At 40.7% G+C, this 17,565-nt stretch overlaps 1 protein-coding gene across 1 annotated transcript in view; it reads right to left on the bottom strand.

The window, feature by feature from the left end:
* Positions 1 to 17,565, bottom strand: part of LOC149029122 (ultraviolet-B receptor UVR8-like) — a 50,558-nt gene that overhangs the window by 24,912 nt on the left and 8,081 nt on the right. Inside the window, exons 6-7 of the mRNA XM_089140474.1 lie at positions 4,073 to 4,158; positions 3,751 to 3,952 (exon numbers count right to left, since the gene is read on the bottom strand). Of these exons, the coding sequence (XP_088996600.1) occupies positions 3,751 to 3,952; positions 4,073 to 4,158 (288 nt within the window). The remainder of the gene's footprint in view (positions 1 to 3,750; positions 3,953 to 4,072; positions 4,159 to 17,565) is intronic.

The raw sequence follows: 17,565 nt of genomic DNA, 5'->3' as shown, positions 1-17,565 counted from the left end.
GAAGTAATGGGTACCATTGGCGTGGTTATTTGGGCTGGAAGCCAGTGCTAAAATAGCCTATTTAACTGCCTTGCACACTAGTGAGATGATCTAGCAGGAAAAATCAATCTACAGATGGAGGAAGGGTGATGACAGACAGAATTTTTTCATTTAGCAGCATCATGACCAGAAGGGCGAACAGTAACTACATTGCCTGGAAAAGAACTGAAGAAGATGGATAACTGGTTGATGATGGAGCTATTGGTGACTACACCAAGAGCTTCTATGAGCATCTCGATAAGTTCTCTTAGATTAACATTTGAGCTCTTGAATTTTATTCCTAAATCTCTTGGTGTGAAGGATACCAGCCAGTCTAGATGCCATTCCTGGGAACGCAGAGATAATAAAAGGGCAGTGTGGTACCTGGAACCTGAAAGTGTACCATCGCCAGATGGATTTTTGGGGGTCTTTCTTTTGACATTGCTTGGATATGATTGCTACTGATATCTATATGGTGGTGAAGAACTTCTTATGGAAAGAGTCATTTCAAAAGGCATAATAACTGCTTCATTAATCTTATTCGTGAAGTGAAGGGAGCAATCGCTTTGGGTAAGTCCACCCATAAGCATGGAGAGTTTCTTCTGCAAAATCTTATGGCTAACAGATTATGTCTTTTTCTACAAAAACGATATGTGAGGAGCAAGGGGTGTTCAAAGAGGACAGGCCATTTTCTCTAAGATCAGCCTTCATTGGAGAAGGGAAATCAATGCATTAGCTGGAGAAAAGCAGGGGGATAGGGCTGAAGCTTCAAAAGGCCTATAATTCTTTTATCTTAGAGTTTTCTGTTTCAGGTTCCTTTGATATTTGGTTTTAGTAATTGATGGAATACTTAGTTGCAAGGTTTAAAGTATCCCACTATACCATACGATACTAGCCGATACGTATCCATATTTGACCCAAGCGATACGATACATATCGATACATCTCTCTATTGAACTATGCTAAAATACATTAGCCAAAGCGATATAATACTCAATACGGGACGATACGTCTCTTAAAATCACCTAACTGATACGATAGTCGATACTGATACTTTAAACCTTGCTTAGCTGCATTGACTTCATTTCTACTGTCTCTCTGTTCTGTAAACCTCACCCAGGGAGATTCTTTTGAGCCAAGTGGGGCCTTCAGCATACGGATCCTCTATTCACTTTATTATTTATTTTTGTAGAGGATGTTCTGTTCAGATGTCCTAAACAAATGGTAGAGAACAACTAAAATCAGACCCATTGAATGATCCATGTGGTGCGACAACCCCTGGACATCTTCTGTTTGCTGATGATGTGTTTATCTATCTAGTGGATCTTTCAGGCATATATACATGCTCTTAAAGACTTTTTGGTAAAATAACAACGCTTTTCTGGCCAAAAAATTAACTTGGACAAGAGTAAGTTGCTCTTGACAACATCAGCTCCTCCACAATAGCCCTATATCGGAATTGGTGAATATTACAAATGTAAGTTCCAATGACTAGGCAGGGAAATTTTCAACGGCAGGGTCATGAGGGAAGTAATGTTGCTACTGGTAGATAAATTTAAGATGTGGCTATCAGGCTGGAAGGTAAGTTTTTATCCTTTGCAGGTCGAGGGGAGCTGGTTAGATCAGTCATTTTGACAGTTCCAAGTCCACAACTCATTACGTTGGTGATCTACTTCACTTGTGTAGCTGATGGAGAAGGAGATTTGAAATTTCTTTAGTGTGGGGATGTTGATGATTGAAAGGCAGTAATGGTGCAAAATGGTCAAACGTAACTTGGGGATTCACATGCTTCATGATGTCAATGGGGCACTTCTCTGCAAGCTGACGTTGTCCATTAAGATTGATCTTTCTCTTAGTAGTAGATTTTTCAGGGGAAGATTTGCTAAGGCAGATGGGTCCTTTAAGAGGTGTTAAAAATCTTTATCTACTAGTCTTGTACAAGATGTGGGTTGAAATCCATCAGCATGAGCAGTGAAGAATCGAGAATAGAGCACCAGGGAATTTTTTGGAAGGATTGTTGGCTTCAGAATGAGTCAATTGCAGAAGTCTTAGGCCTTTGCTGGGACTTGTTTCTTGATAATTCAACCAAGGATTTCGATTTTATTGCCTCCCCAAATCGACTTTTCATTGGGTTGCCCCCACATTCATTGGGGATTTTTTACCAGCCGACACGGCAAACCCATTCTCCTCTCCCACAGAAGACCACTGCTTTTGGAACTGCACCCAGATTAGGAAGTTGTCAGTTCATTCTGTTTGGGATAACATTTGCAGGAGAAATCCAAAAGTGCCCTGGAGTAGTCTGGGACAAGGTGCCGTTGCAACGGTACTCAAAACTTTGCTTGGAAGTAAAGGGGTTCAGCTTTGCTTCTCGGCGTGAGCTGTGTTAAACAACTCAGAGTCCCTAATTCATGTTCTTTTGGAGTGCCCTTACTCTATGCAGGTATTGTGTGGTTTCTTAGATGATTCTCGCCAGCACTATCTCTTGAAAGCTAGGGGTGATTTGCTGGAAGAGGAAAGCTAAGCAATTAACCTTGCCAATGCTTGGCTACCAGGAGTGGTTTTAATACCATACATAATTTGGAAGGTGCAATAATTGGAAGTTTGATGGTGTCTCAAGGGAAACATGCTTCTCACTAAACAAGGTGAACAAATTTCTAAGGGAAATACCCAGCTCTTTTACATATCCAGTGTATAATGCCCAACATTTGGTGTACACAGAATGGCAGATTATACCTGTGGTACCTGTGTGTGTTAAGACAATCAGAGAGGTGCTTTGGTGCAGATCGCCAAATTGTTGTATCAAGTTGAGTGTAGATGGTTCCTCTATTGGCAATCTAGGAAGGGCTGGTGCAGGTGGCATTCAGCAGGATAAGGTGCACTCTTAACATCTTGGCATTCAGTGTGCTTTGGGTGTGACAACAAACTTTGTGACAGAGTTTGACACTACCGTCCTTAAAATAGCACAACTCCGGAGGGTCAGCAGAAACTGGACTGAATGTGATTTAGTGGCTTTTACAATGGCTATCTAGTCTAATAATATCCTTAGTGCATTATGCACAAGTGGGTAATACTTGAGAAACATATCTTCCAAGATTTTCCACTGTTTCAAAGAGGTGAACCATGTGCTAGATTATTAAGTTATATAAGCAGCAAAGAGAGGCTAATCCTTGCCCAAGGTTTCAAATTTCCCCCCTTCTTCTATAAGGGATGCACTATTACATGACAATGAGGGAAGCCCTAGATTTTATTTCTCAGATCTTTAATGTAATGTTGCTGTAGTTGGTTGCTGCGGTTCTTTTGGTGGCTAGATTTTTTGGATTTAGTTCCAGCCACTGCTATTTTTATATCAGTTTGGGAACACATTAACAATAGAAATTATTGATGATTGACTGTTCAAGTTCAACCCTCACCAGAGAGGTTGACATTCGAGTTTACTCTCTGATTTAAGGTTTGCTTTTGACCCTATCTGGAAGGTTTTTTAGGATTATCCTAGCCTTCCCCCCCCCCCCATAAAAAGAAAGAGAGTAAATAAATCACATCCATATCCAGTACTTCAAAGAAGGCAAATAAAAATGAGTACTCAGAAATAATTTCTCTATCTTTCAGTCACGATGAAATTCACAGCTCACTAGTAGATAGAAATTAGATCCAAAAAGTAACTAACACTGAAAATGAACGACGACAGGATAGAACTAATAAAATGCAGGTAAGGGATGTGTATACTATACACACCAGAGTGAGACCATGGAGCCCTTTAACAGGAATAGGTTGAGATCTTGGCTGAGTATCTCCAGTTCCAAGTTGTCCATATTCATTATTACCCCACGACCATAATACCCCTTCCTCTACTAGTGCCAAATTGTGGAATGCACCAACTGCAATAAGCCTGACCTTTTCAAGACCTTGTACTCGTACAGGAGTTGATATCTGTTTTCTATCACAACCAATGTCACTATAAGTACACCAAGCATGTAATGTAACATGGGCTCGACGTATATGATGGCACACAAATACGGATTTAGTTTTTAAAAAATCAGTAAGTTAAGGCTCATACATGTCTCCGGGAGGCCATGGTTGACCCCATGTCCATACATGCCCCTCACATGTAAGCACTACAGAGTGAGTACCTCCAGCAGCCACCTAAAAAATATTGTGTTCACAGAATGGAAACTGTTAAGCACTGACACAAAGTTGACACTTATTTGACATGCAAATACAAATAGGAGAATCAAGATGAACAAGTAGTTACAATTAGACAACTTATTAATACAAGTACCGATCCTTATATTAAATTACACTAGCATAATCGTGTGAAGACAATAAGAATGTAATAAACAAATCCCAGTGAGGCAAGAATGCTCAAGTGTGCAACGGAGTTGTATCACAAACAAAAATGAGAATGGTAAAACAAATGATAGTAGGGAGGGAGGGAACTGAGAGAGAGAGGATGAGGCCCCATGATGATCTGGGAGAGTATGCCAAGAGAGCGAAGTAAGATCAGGCAAGAGTTCAGAGAATAACCTGTAGTAGCGATTTTCATTCCGGACTCCCAGAAAATGAGAAAAACGAGGGGAAAAAAAGTCTCATTGAGATTTTTCCTACCTTAAGAAATAACAATTTCAAAACCTAAAATAGATGGATTAAAATTGGGGATCGGAAAGCATGGAGGATAACAGCTCAGTCTTAGAATAAAGAGTTATTTTAAATTGCTGTAGCCAGAAGTACAACAATTAAAAGTGGGAAAAAATAGCAGAAATTTGAGAGCACTAGAAATTACTTTGATGGCAATTTTGATGATGATTCAAAAAGCTAACCGTGCAATGCATGTATAAGGCAATCCTAGATGACAGAAGCAGTTATTTTTCAAGAACATCTGCAATTTATATGAGGCAGTACAGAAGCTGTTTAATTTGACATGTAACATGAATTTCATTGTAAACATCAAATGTTAAGCGCCAGTGTCATGGAAGTTTATGAACCAATTGGGCTCATTGATTCAATTATTTATAGGATAAACAATGGTTACATAATGACAGATGGCATAAACAGATACATCTGGAATTCTAAATATGAATTACCAGGACTACCCTTAGCATCCCCTTCAAAAGTAAGGGTCCATAAAGGAGCCGATGTTAGGATCTAAGCAGCTTAAACAAAATGAAAATCAATTTCAATGTGTCTAGTACAGGCATAAAAAACTGGAATGGCAGCGAGAGATGTGGCCCCAATATTATCACCACCACAAGGTTGGAGGCCATGTGAGAGAGACATGAAGCTTGTGAAGAAGAGAGTGGATCCAAACCAAGAGCCCCACATTCACTCTCTATACTTGACCAAGCAACTGTAGTTTGCTTATGTGGCTGCCAACAGACAAGGTTGTCCCCAAGAAAAATGAGATGACCACTCGTAGACTTGTGATCATCAATATGCCCAGCCCAATCAGCATTACTAAAGGCCAGTAGAAAACAAAAGGAAGATCAAGACGACATCAATCCATTGTAGGATACTCCTTTTGAGATAACGAAGAACACGCTTTAAAGCAACCAATGCCCAGTAGTCAGGCGAGAGAGAAACTGACAAAGCTATTAACGGAGACAGCAATATCGGGCCTAGTCATAGTAGCATATTGAAGGGTGCCAACAAGACTCCAACACTCAGTAGGATCAGGTAAAGGATCAACCTGTCACAAGAAAGATGCAATGAAGAAGCCATGGGAGAAGAAACCATTTTAGCATCTAACATATTGGCCCGTAGAAGAATATCATACACATACTTCAGTGGGATAAAAGTAAGCCTGAAGACATGGGAATCAGCTCAACTCCTAAAAAGTAACGGGTCAGGCACTAATCCTATATTGCAAATTCAGAAGAAAGATGAACCATAATATCGTGAAGGCACGTTCGTGGTAACGGGCCAGAGAACTGTTTTTGGCATTCTATCGTTCTTAGCGCATGGAAAAACGACAAAAATGCGTTTGGAAAATTGGGTGTTTCTACCGTCCTCAAGAAGAAAAAAAACTGGTCCAATTTTTGTGCTTGACAAAGCTTTTTGCAAAACAACTTTGACATGTTTCATTGCTCTCAAAATCAGAAAACAACTTTCAATGGAAAGGAAAAGGGATTACGCTCAACTTAAATTTCCTTCGTACATGATTCAACTCCTGATGCCCCCCCCCCCAATAAAAAACATATATATATAGCTTAATTAATACCATATCTCCAGTAGTTCTTGAAATTAGTAATGTACCCCCAAACTTTGTCTGAAATTACTGATGTCCTCTAGTGTTAAGCTTTGTTAGTTAACTGATGACATGGCATGTTGGCATTTTTCAAAAACCCCAAACTAACCCTAAGGTCTATTACTAATTTATTCATCTCATTAGGATCTAACTCTTTGAAATCCAAAATGACAACATATGAGGGCAAAAATTGGTATTCCATATGGTTCTTTTAAATGAGGGTAATTCGTCTTTTGGTTGCTTGGTTCTAAGGAAGAGCAAAATGGACATTACACATTTAACCTTAACAGCTTTTTAACACCATTAGAAGTGAGAAGGCAATAGTAAATTCATAAGAGCATGGTTCTATTAGTAATAAGCTATGGTACAAGGGAGCAACAATATTATTTTTTTTTTTAGTTGTTTGTATTTTAAATATTAAAGTACAATTTAGTGTGTCAAGACTTTTAAAAAAAAAATTGAGTTTATTTCATATATGTATTAATGGCATCTTTGTCATAAAAATCGTTCTTAAGAACATAAATAACCAAATGTCAATTTGTTCCATAGTCGTTCTTAAATGTTCTGAGCACAAGTTTTACCAAACAAACAAAATTGTGCTTAGACCATCATTCCTTAATGAGAATGCTAGAAAATGATTCTGGGAAAAAACGCCATTCTCAGAAAGACCACTACCAAGCGCATACTGGAAGGCAGGGATAGATGGGCCAGTGATAAGTATGTCATCAACATAAATAAGAATGAGAAAAGGGTCACTCAAAGAGTGCCAATGAAGTTAGGAAATGATAAACCTTAAACCAAAAAACCCAAGCTTAAGGATATAACCATTAAGCCACTCAAACCAAGCACAAGGAGCCTATTTTAAGCCGTAGAGAGACCTATTAAGAAAACAAACATGATTTGGAAAATCATAGTCGACATAACCCAGAGGTTGAGCCTTATAGATTTCCTCATAAAACATGCCATGTAGGAATGCATTAGTAATATCAAGTTGGTGAATCAGCTAACCTAGCGAAACAGCCAAGGCCAACATAAGGTGAATAGTTGTGGCTTTCACTTTGAAACTAATGGTGTCCACATAATTATAGCCATATTCTCAAGTGAAGCCTTTGGCCACAGGTCTGGCCTTATATTGCTCAATAGAATTGTCAGACCTTTTTTTAAAATAAAAATCCACTTACAACCAATGACATGGCATTAAGGAGGTGTGAGAACCCAAGTCTTCTTGGATATCAAAGCATTAAACTCTAAATCCATCGCATGACGTGAAGCAAGGAATTTGGAAGCTTGAGTGTAACATGTTGGCTAAAATTCCAAATCTATAGTAGCTAATAAAGCATGAGGCAACAAATAATGGGTTGCACATAACACACATCCAGGCACCCTACTACCATCCCTAGATCTAGTGATCATGGGAATGGGATGAACATTCATATTGGAATTTGTTATGGGCCCAACAAGAAAGGCCAAATAATGGAATTCTGGTCAAGAAACTAGAGGCTCAACAAAAGTCAACAAGTCAGTTGCACGACAAATAGGACCATTTAAAGAAGGCAATAGGCCTTTATCAAAACTAGGCCTAGCAATAGATGGCAAGATCGAGAATAACCTAAATGAAAAAACTATTAGACCCATGCAATGGTTGAGAAGCGGAAGTATCCATGAGCTCAAGAGAAGCTGTGGGTCCAATAGCAATCTTAAAAGGTTCAAAATGAGCTCTCATAGACTCTAAAGGCGGCATAGTGGGCCCATAACCTGTAGGAATGTCCTCATTGGGCCCACAACCTATAGAGATTGCTTCACTTCGTCCATGCCCAATAGTAATAGGCCCAATTTCAAAAGAAGATTGCAAAGAGCCAAAAAGAAGTTATTGCCATAGGGGGTTGAGACAACCACTGTGAAGAAGCAATAGGTGAAGGTACACAAAATCAGGAAATGGAAAGCACATTTCAACAAAACATATCTTGACACCAAAAATAGTGCATCAAGTTTCTTAGCTATAGGATATAACCATGAAAACTTTTTTTTTCTCTAGTATAATTGTCCACAAACAGTACGTAAAACCAATGTCCTTCCAAAGATAAAAGAGGGGTTGGTCCCCATAAATCTGAATGCACAAGTTGAAGAGGGCCAGTTAAAACTGATTGCCAAGATGAAAATGGCAACTTATAAGTTGGCAAGCTGAACATACACTTGAAACAGAGGAAGACTGATGTATCCAAGATTGGACCCCCCCCCCCAAAATGGGCCCAAGCCCAACTATGAGTCATGGAGGCCAGATCCATCCCAAGGGTAGAATGGTTAATTTCTACCCATGAATCGAACTATAATGAAGACCAAAATCCAGTAATTTAGTTTATTTTTAAGTCTTTAAGTGTCAAATTATTTGTTTTGAAGTGGCAGTTGGAAAGAGTCACAGAATTGCGTTAATTTAGGAAAGCATTGTTTCCTATTTAAGAAGTCCTACTTTAAAGGAGAACTTAAATTAGGAAGAGTTATTTCATTTTAGGTCCAGTTTGTTTGTTATCTAATTAGCACTAGGCGACTTAAGTGAGATCTCAGATTCAAGGGCTGAGATTGTGTAGTAATTAAACACCTTTTTCAATGTCCAAGTTAAGTTGTGATGGGACCCTAACAGTCAGGTTAACCTAGTATGAGTCTGAGTCCTTTGCTTCAGGTTATAAATAGCCTTCTAGTGTAAGTTATTTTCAGATTAGATGAATCGAATGAATTGAGTTTTGAGAAATTAGACTTGGGAAGTCGAGGAATCCTTGGGAGGGTGACCTGCGGCTGGTTTGTGCATTGTTCTTCAACCTGAAGACCTTCAAGGCTTCAATCACCAAGTCAATCATTATACAACGAGTTTTCTGTAGTTCTTCAACTTCAAGTAAGATACTCCCACCAAAACCCTAGCCTTATCTCCTTTTGTCCGCCACCCTAACAGTCCCTTAGCTCTCTTGTTTGGCCAAGTTCTACACCCCCAACCCATCGCAAACTCCCTTAGGCAAATTCCCTTTAGTTTCCCACAACTCCAGCCCCTTCCCTTATACCCAAAGACCTTCCTCTTACAACCGTAGGCCATCCTTGCCCCTTCCTGTCTCTGCGCAAGCAGCAGCACCTCACCTTGTGTAAACCCTACATTCCCAGCCTCTCTTGAAGCCTTTTCCCCTTCCCTAGAATCGCAACCAACCCTAGGACATAACCCCCTAAGCAAATTATCCTATCCAACCTATTTTACCCAAATCTGAAATTTTCTGCATATCTTCTTCAACCTTGGACTTACTGCAGAATCTTTAGAAGCTTCAATAACCCTAGATCAGACATTCCAAACCACATCAACCTTTCCAAAATCCTGAGTCCTAAATCTGAAACATAAAACCAGCAAAGTCAGAGCTCTAAAACTCACTAACAAAAACCCATTCTCCAAACCCAAACCGTAGCCGAATTCTAGTTGACCTAGGATTTGAGTTTCAAATTTGAAATAAGTGTTGTCAAAGCGTCCGCCTCAGCGCGCCTAGGTGGCAAAGCGGTTTTTCAACCGTTCGTTTGAACCGCTTAATTGACACACTATTTTTTTTCCGCTTTTTCGCCTAAGCGCCACCTCTTTGTCTCCTTGTGCACCTTATTGCCGCCTAAACGCTAGAGCAACCGATTTTTTTACTTTTTGTACATAATATTTTTTTTGTAAGCTTTTTTTTTAAATCAAAATTTATTCTACGAAACCATATATAAATTTAATAGCTTAGTCATTTCGGAATCGAGTCCCAAATTCCAAAGGAACTCCGAGGCCCAAAGTGACATAGGACCTCTAGAAGCTCCGGAGGCGCTGCCCCCAAACCCTTGTTGAGGCGGCCTCCCCAGACCCCATGTCCGTCAGCAATAGAATGTGAAGCATGAGTCATACTCACCATCGAGAATCAATGAATCATTTAATGGGCAATGACTTGGAAATCGGAATAATGAGATCTATTAATTTATCGTGTTCGCCCTGTTAGTACATAGTCATTGTTATGATGTTTGATGAGATGAACTTATGTTTGTGTTCTTTTTTTTGAATAATTTTTCATAATTATGATTCTTGAATACTTTCTTTTTTGGAAAAGTGCGACTATTGAATTTATTTTTTTAACTTATTATAGAAAGTAGTTGTATTAAAAAATTTTGACCCAACCGCTTTGGTCGCCTAGGCGCCGCTTTGTCCCCTAATCACCTAGGCAGAGCCCCAATCACTTTGGTCGCCTTGCCGCCTTTACAACCTTGTTTGAAATTTGAAATCTTACACACTTTCAGATCTGAATAACAAATCCAGCAACCTAATAACCCTTATTCTGCCTTAGCCAAAACACCCTATAACCCCTAACAATGTGTTGGTTTCAAATTAGATGATCCTGAAGATTAAACCCTAAACTTGGGTTTACGTCAATGGTATCAGAACAATAAGTTCCAGCACTTCCCCAAGTTTATAACCATTGTAGATGAAGCACTAAATACGGTAAAAACAAATAGAGACCACTAATAATCTCACCATCATATCCAGAGGAATACGGCAACCACAGAGACCTCCAGAGATGTTCAAATTAGAGACATATGATGGTGTCAAAGACCTCCAGCGTTCTATGAATGTTGTATGATCTAGACAACTACTTTGAGAGGTACCATCATTCAGAGCATGATAAGATGAAGCTTGCACAAAGACACTTGGTAGGTTATGCCCGAGAAAGATAAGAGTCACAAGATGAAGCAGTTATGGGATGAAGACACTGAATCAAGCACTCTCTGCCAAAGATGTGGAGTTAATTATTTTTTTCCCTAAGAACATCAAGCCAGACAACACCAACCATGCCCTACTCCAGGAAGATCACCAAAGTTGATAGAAGAGATCAAGAAGACTGGTACAGAAGAACGAGAAATAGGGATGACCACATCAGCTACAATATTCAAGTTACTGACCATCAGAGGGGGCCAGAAATAAGTAAACAACTGAAGCAGATCTTCACGCAACTCACTAAGATGCACAACAGAGTTACAAGCCTTGAACAAATCAGTAAGAACATTCAAAGAGAGAAGTTGTTGACTTTAACAAGGGTCCACTAGTTCTTCAAGAAGAGACTGACACAAACAAAGTACAAACAGAGGACCTAGCCTAGGATGCCAAGATCCTAGTAACCAAAGAAGAAGTCGAGGCACCCACTCCACCAGAGGTAACAGATAGCAAGACCACACCAACCCCACCCCCCAGGTGGAATGGGCCCTCCTTCGAGCCTTCCACTTCTTAGAGAAGACGTTGTCAGCATTCTCAGGGCCATAGCAACAATCAAAAATAATAGTACTGATGGAGAAGGACTCCAAAGGCTTCACCAGTCATCCCCCCATGCCCTCGTGGTTCGTTGACACAGACACTCCTAGACTAACCATATCACCCAAGTCATCATCCTTCTAGAGCTCTATCTAGGAGCAATATTGGCGTCTTTGTACCTACTACTTCCTCCTCACTACAAGATGAGAGGTCGAGTCCACCTAAAAGCCCTCCACAGAGTCAACCCAAACACACATGACAGGCACATTTATCAATTGATGAATGTTTTAAAGAAGGGGAGAGCTGATGTATCTACGGTTGGAAACCCCCCCCCTCGCCCTCCCCCCCCAAAAAAAAGGTCCCAAGCCCAACTAAGTCAGGGTGGCCGAATCCATCCCAGGGGTAGAACGATCAATTCCTACCCTTGGATTGAGCTATAATGAAGACCAAAATCTGGTAATTTAGTTTATTTTGAAGGCTTGAGAGTCAAGTTATTTGTTTTGCAGTTGGAAAGAGCCATAGAGTTGTGTTAATTTAGGAAAGCATTGTTTCCTATTTAAGAAGTCCTACTTTTAAAGAGAACATAAATTAGGAAGAGTTATTTCCTTGAGGGTTCAGTTTGTTTGTTATCTAATTAGCATTAGGCAACTTAAGAGAGTTCTCAGATTCAAGGGCTAAGAACGTGTAGTAATTAGATACCCTTTTCAAAGTCCAAGTTAAGTTGTGATGGGACCCTAATCGTCAGGGTTAAATCCTTTGTTTCAGGCTATAAATAGCCTTTCTAGTGTAAGTTATTTTCAGATTAGATGAATTGAATGAATTGAGCTTTTTAGAAATTCGACTTGGGAAGTCGAGGAATCCTTGGGAGGGGTGACATGTGACTGGGTTTGTGCACTGTTCTTCAACCTCAAGACCTTAAATCACCAAGTCAATCATTATACAAAGAGTTTTTTGTAGTTCTTCAACTTCAAGCAAGATACTCCCACCAAAACCCTAGCCCTACCTCCTTCTGTCTGCCACCCTAACAAACCCTTTGCTCTCTCATTTGGCCTAGTTCTACACCCCCAACCCATCGCAAACTCCCTTAGGCTAATTCCCTTTAGTTTCCCACAACTCCAGCCCCTTCCCTTAGACCAAAAGACCTTCCTCTTACAACCGTAGGCCATCCCTGCCCCTCCCTGTTTCTGAGCAAGCAGCAGAACCTCACCTTGTGTAAACGCTGACTTTCCCAGCCTCTCTTGAAGCCTTTTTCCCCTTCCCTGGAATCGCAACCAACCCTAGGACATAACCCCTAAGCAAATTAGCCTCTCCAACCTATTTTACCCTAATCTGAAATTTTCTGCATGTCTTCTTCAACCTTGGACCTCTGCAGAATTTTTAGAAGCTTCATTAAACCCTAGATCAGACCTTCCATACCCCATTAACCTTTCCAAAACGCTGAGTCCTAAATCTGAAACATAAAACCAGCAAAGTCAGAGCTGTAAAACCCACCAACGGAAACCCATTCTCCAAACCCTAACCATAGTCGAATTCTAGTTGAGCTAGGATTTGAGTTTCAAATCTAAAATTTGGAATCTTATAAAATTTCAGATCTGAAATAACAAATCCAGCATCCTTATAACCCCTTATTTTGACTTAGCCGAAACATTCTATGATCCCTAATTGTGTGTTGGTTCCCAATTAGATGATCCTGCAGATTAACCCTAAACTTGGGTTTACATCAAAGACTTTGATACTGGAAGTTGAAACTCATGAAAAACTCTTTGAACCACAGAAGTAAAGGCACGGTCAACACGTGCATGCCACAAGGAAGGAGAAGCGCGAACTGCAGAGAGTGCTGCAACCATGGGTGATGAGTCAGTCAGAGAAGAAGAGCAAGGAAGCAGCATCTTATAAGTCCATCCTTGAGTGGACCCTGCAACAGCGTATTCATCGAGGATTGATCCTCAACAAGAAAACATGAACGGTGGAACCGTGGAACTCAAAATAGACATCATTATCATAAGCAAATTGACTAACAGAGAGAAATTGTACTACATAGATGGTACATGTAGAACATTACGCAAACAAAACTAAGAATTATTACTAGAAAAGGAAAATTGCCCCAAGTTCCATATGATCAAACCTGAACCATTTCCAATCTAGACAGTGTCATTTCCACAATAAGGGGAGGATGCCTGCAGAGTGTTTATGTTTAGGGTGACATAATGAAAAGCTCTGATGTCTAAGAATCAAGCCTGATAAGGCACATTCAAAGATGAACTTGAAAAAGCAAAATAGGCATTACCAGAACCTGGTCATGAAGCCAAAGAAGTTGAAGAATCACAACACTGGTAACAAAACTTTGCTGAGCGACCAACTCAATTATAAATTTCACAAACCTATAAATGGAAGAATTCCCATCACCATGAGCCCCACAAGACTAATCTGAAGCAGACCAAGAAGAACTGGAACCACAAGATCCACTTGCTCAAGGTTGAAACCAAGCTAGAATTATTTAGAAAGAGATTTGGAAGCACCCAAGGACAGATTCGTTTGACTAAGCTAGAATGAAAAATAAGTCACATGTTATGGTTAATTGCAGAAGAATGAGATGAAAAATAGAAGAGACAGAGGAAGAAGACGAGTTGGGAAAGAATTGAACGAATTAAGAAGAAGTAGCTACTGTTTTCATTTAATGCCTTCTACTGTCTTCTGATAGAACATTTATATGGGCCCAGCTAGTACAGTTCATACCCGATGAATGCAAAAACAGATTACAATACGTGGCTAATTATCTAGAAGCATCTAATAAACACTATGCGTAAGCCTCAAGAAATGCAGGGCGTTTCCCTTTACGAGTCGAGCGACGTGGCTTCAGCGCATCTTCCATAGTTATCCCTTCTAAGCCATCTAGCAACACATTCGGTTCCGCTGTAACCGTATTAGTGCTCCACCCAGGGAAGAGAACCTTGTCCTCAAGGTTCAGGTGAGGGTAGCGACGCCGAAAATTGTGAAAATCCTCCCAAGTAGCATTGTCAGGTAGCAAGCCTTCCCACTAAACAACGACTTGAGGATAAGAGGCACTGTGACAATGAAGGATGCGTTGCCGCAAAATGGCTAATGGGGCAAGATTGGCGGGTGGAATCTATACTGCAATTGCTGTTGTAGGTGGTGGAGGTCCCACAAAGGACTTGAGCAAGGAGACATGAAAAACATTGTGGATCAGTGTCTCAGGCGGCAGATCTAGTTGGTAAGCAACTTTGCCAATTCTTTCAGAGATGCGGTAAGGGCCAAAATAACGTTTGGAATCTTTGGATAGCTTGTGATGCAAGCGTGGAGCTAAAGTTGTAAGGCGATAGGGTCGGATTTTTACGGGTACCCACTCTCCCACGTTGTATTCCCTCTCAGAGTGGTGTTGATCCGCTTGCGATTTCATTCTACTCTATGCTCGCAAGAGGTGCTAGGGCAGAGTCTCGTTCAACCAGATTCTGCTCTACAACATCATTTGAGGTTGCCCCTAGAATGTAACGGATCAAAGTGGGCGGGGTCGACCATACACACTGTGGAAGGGTGTGGTGCCAAAAGATGTGTGGAAGGGTGTGGTGCCAGAAGATGTGTGGAAGGTCATATTGTACCAATATTCAGCCCATGGAAGGTGTTTCACCCAACTGCTAGGAATGTCATCAGCAAAACTACGCAAATAAGTTTCCACACACCAATTAACAACTTCCGTTTGCCCGTCAGTTTGCGGATGGTAGGAGGTACTCATGGACAAGGTAGTACCTTGCAACCACAACAATTCACGCCAAAAAGAACTAAGGAAGAGAGGGTCACGATCACTAACCAGTGTGTGGGGAAGCCCATGTAACCGAACAATATCTTGGAGGAAGATGGCTGCGACACGAGGCACTATGAAATTAGGTGTGAAAGCGGCTAAGTGAGCGTATTTACTCAAGCGATCAACAACCACCATTATTGCGTTCTTGCCGGAGCTAAGAGGTAATCCAGTAATAAAATCCATCGATAAATCTTCCCAAATTAGAGATGGAACAGGTAATGGCTGTAAAAGTACGGCTGGTTTGGACTGGAGTGGTTTTAACTTGTTGACAAATGGAGCACGCTGCTACAAATCGTTTGACATCGGCACGAAGCCCTGTCCAAAACAAATTTGTAGAGATTCATTGATAAGTGCGAAAACATCCAGAATGACCCCCTTGAAGTGTATTGTGAAATTCATGTAGAAATTTCTGTTGTAGGGCTTTGGGTATAACCAGGCGGTTTCGAAATAACAATATGCCCTTATTGAGCTTGTACACCATGGTAGAGCCATCATTGGCACGAACAGCAGTTAAAACTTGTTGTAACTCCGGCGAAGTTAACATCTCTGCACGCAACTCAGGTAAAAACTGCCAACTGAGCTGACTCAGGGATAAGTGATGTACTGGGCAGACTTAATTTGGCCCATTTTTGTAGCATGGACCGTGTGGGCCAAATATTGTGAGTCATTTTACCATGGGCTCTTGATAAAGAATCGGCAGTGCCATTTTCCTTGCCAGGTTTATAGTGAATGTCAAAGACATAGCCCACCAACTTGGTTAACCATTTTGCTTGTTCAGGGGTTTGAATAGTCCGACTTGTAAGCTCCCTTAGGCTCCACTAATCTGTAAGGATCACAAACTTACGGCCCAATAAGTATTGCCGCCATCAACCCACCGCTTGAGTAATGGCATACATTTCTCTAACTTATGTAGAGCTGTGTTGCATTGTAGGAGTAAACTTTTTGCTGAAATATGCAATTGGATGGCCCCCTCAATGTAGCACGGCCCCAATTCCACAGCTAGAGGCATCCGTTTCAACAAAGAAAGTTTCTTCAAAATTTGGCAAAGTTAGAACTGGGGCTTGTGTCAATGAGTGTTGAAGCTAGTGAAAAGCTTGTTGGGCATCATCAGTCCAATGAAAATTCCCCTTTTTAAGAAGGGTTGTAAGAGGAGCTGCGATGCGTACATAATTTTGTATAAATCTTCAATAATACCCCGTTAGGCCCAAGAAGCTTAAGTGTAGTTGGAAGAGGCCAAGCAAGCACTGCTGTCACCTTAGATTGATCAACTGCTAAACCCTGTGCAGACACAATATGGCCCAAATATTCGACACTACTCTGTCCAAAAGCACACTTGGTTAGTTTTGCAAATAAATGGTGGGCTTGTAATATCTCAAGGACCCTTTTTAAATGCATTAGATGGGCCCGCCAAGTTGGGCTGTAAATGAGGAGATCATCAAAGAAAACTAACACAAATCTTTGGAGGTATGGCTTAAAGACCGCATTCATCATAAATTGGAAGGTGGATGGGGCATTGGTGAGTCCGAAAGGCATCACCAAAAATTCGTAATGGCCTTCATAAGTGCGAAAAGCTGTTTTAGGTACATCTTCAGCCCGTACCCTAATCTTATGGTAGCCGGACCGTAGGTCAATGGTGGAAAAAAATTTAGCTCCATGTAAGTCATCAAATAGTTCGTCAATTGTTGGAATTGGGAACCGATCCTTTTACTGTCACTACATTCAGTGCTTTATAGTCCACACAAAAGCGCCATGTTCCATCCCTCTTCTTAACCAACAATACCGGAGATGAGAAGGGGCTAGTGCTGGGTCAAATAATGCCAAAAGCCCTAAAACAAGCATCTGGTTGACTTGGTTCTCAATTTCGATCTTTTGAAAATATGGATACCTATAAGGTTTCACATTGACAGGTTTGGCTCCTGGCATAAGATGGATTGAATGATCTTAAGTCCTACTAGGTGGTAGGCCCAATGGGTCTTCAAATACTTTTGTGAATTCTTCCAGAAGTTGAGTCAATTCAGGCGCTATTTGTTTAGGTTCTTCCTGGGCCTTGGTACTAAGCTCCAATCAGAATAATGCCCAACCCGTGCCTGTATCCATGACTCTACGAAGTCCATGGTACTTTATAGATCCTGGCCCATTTGGCCCATCTCCTTGTAAGGTCACTGTAGTAGGTCCATTTTGGAATTGCATAGT

Source organism: Hakea prostrata, chromosome 1, assembly GCF_041222555.1.
Source record: "Hakea prostrata isolate BN-2017 chromosome 1, UWA_Hpros_2, whole genome shotgun sequence".
NCBI lineage: Eukaryota > Viridiplantae > Streptophyta > Magnoliopsida > Proteales > Proteaceae > Hakea > Hakea prostrata.
The sequence above is the reverse complement of the archived record's forward strand: the minus strand, read 5'-3'. Positions and strand labels throughout refer to the sequence as shown.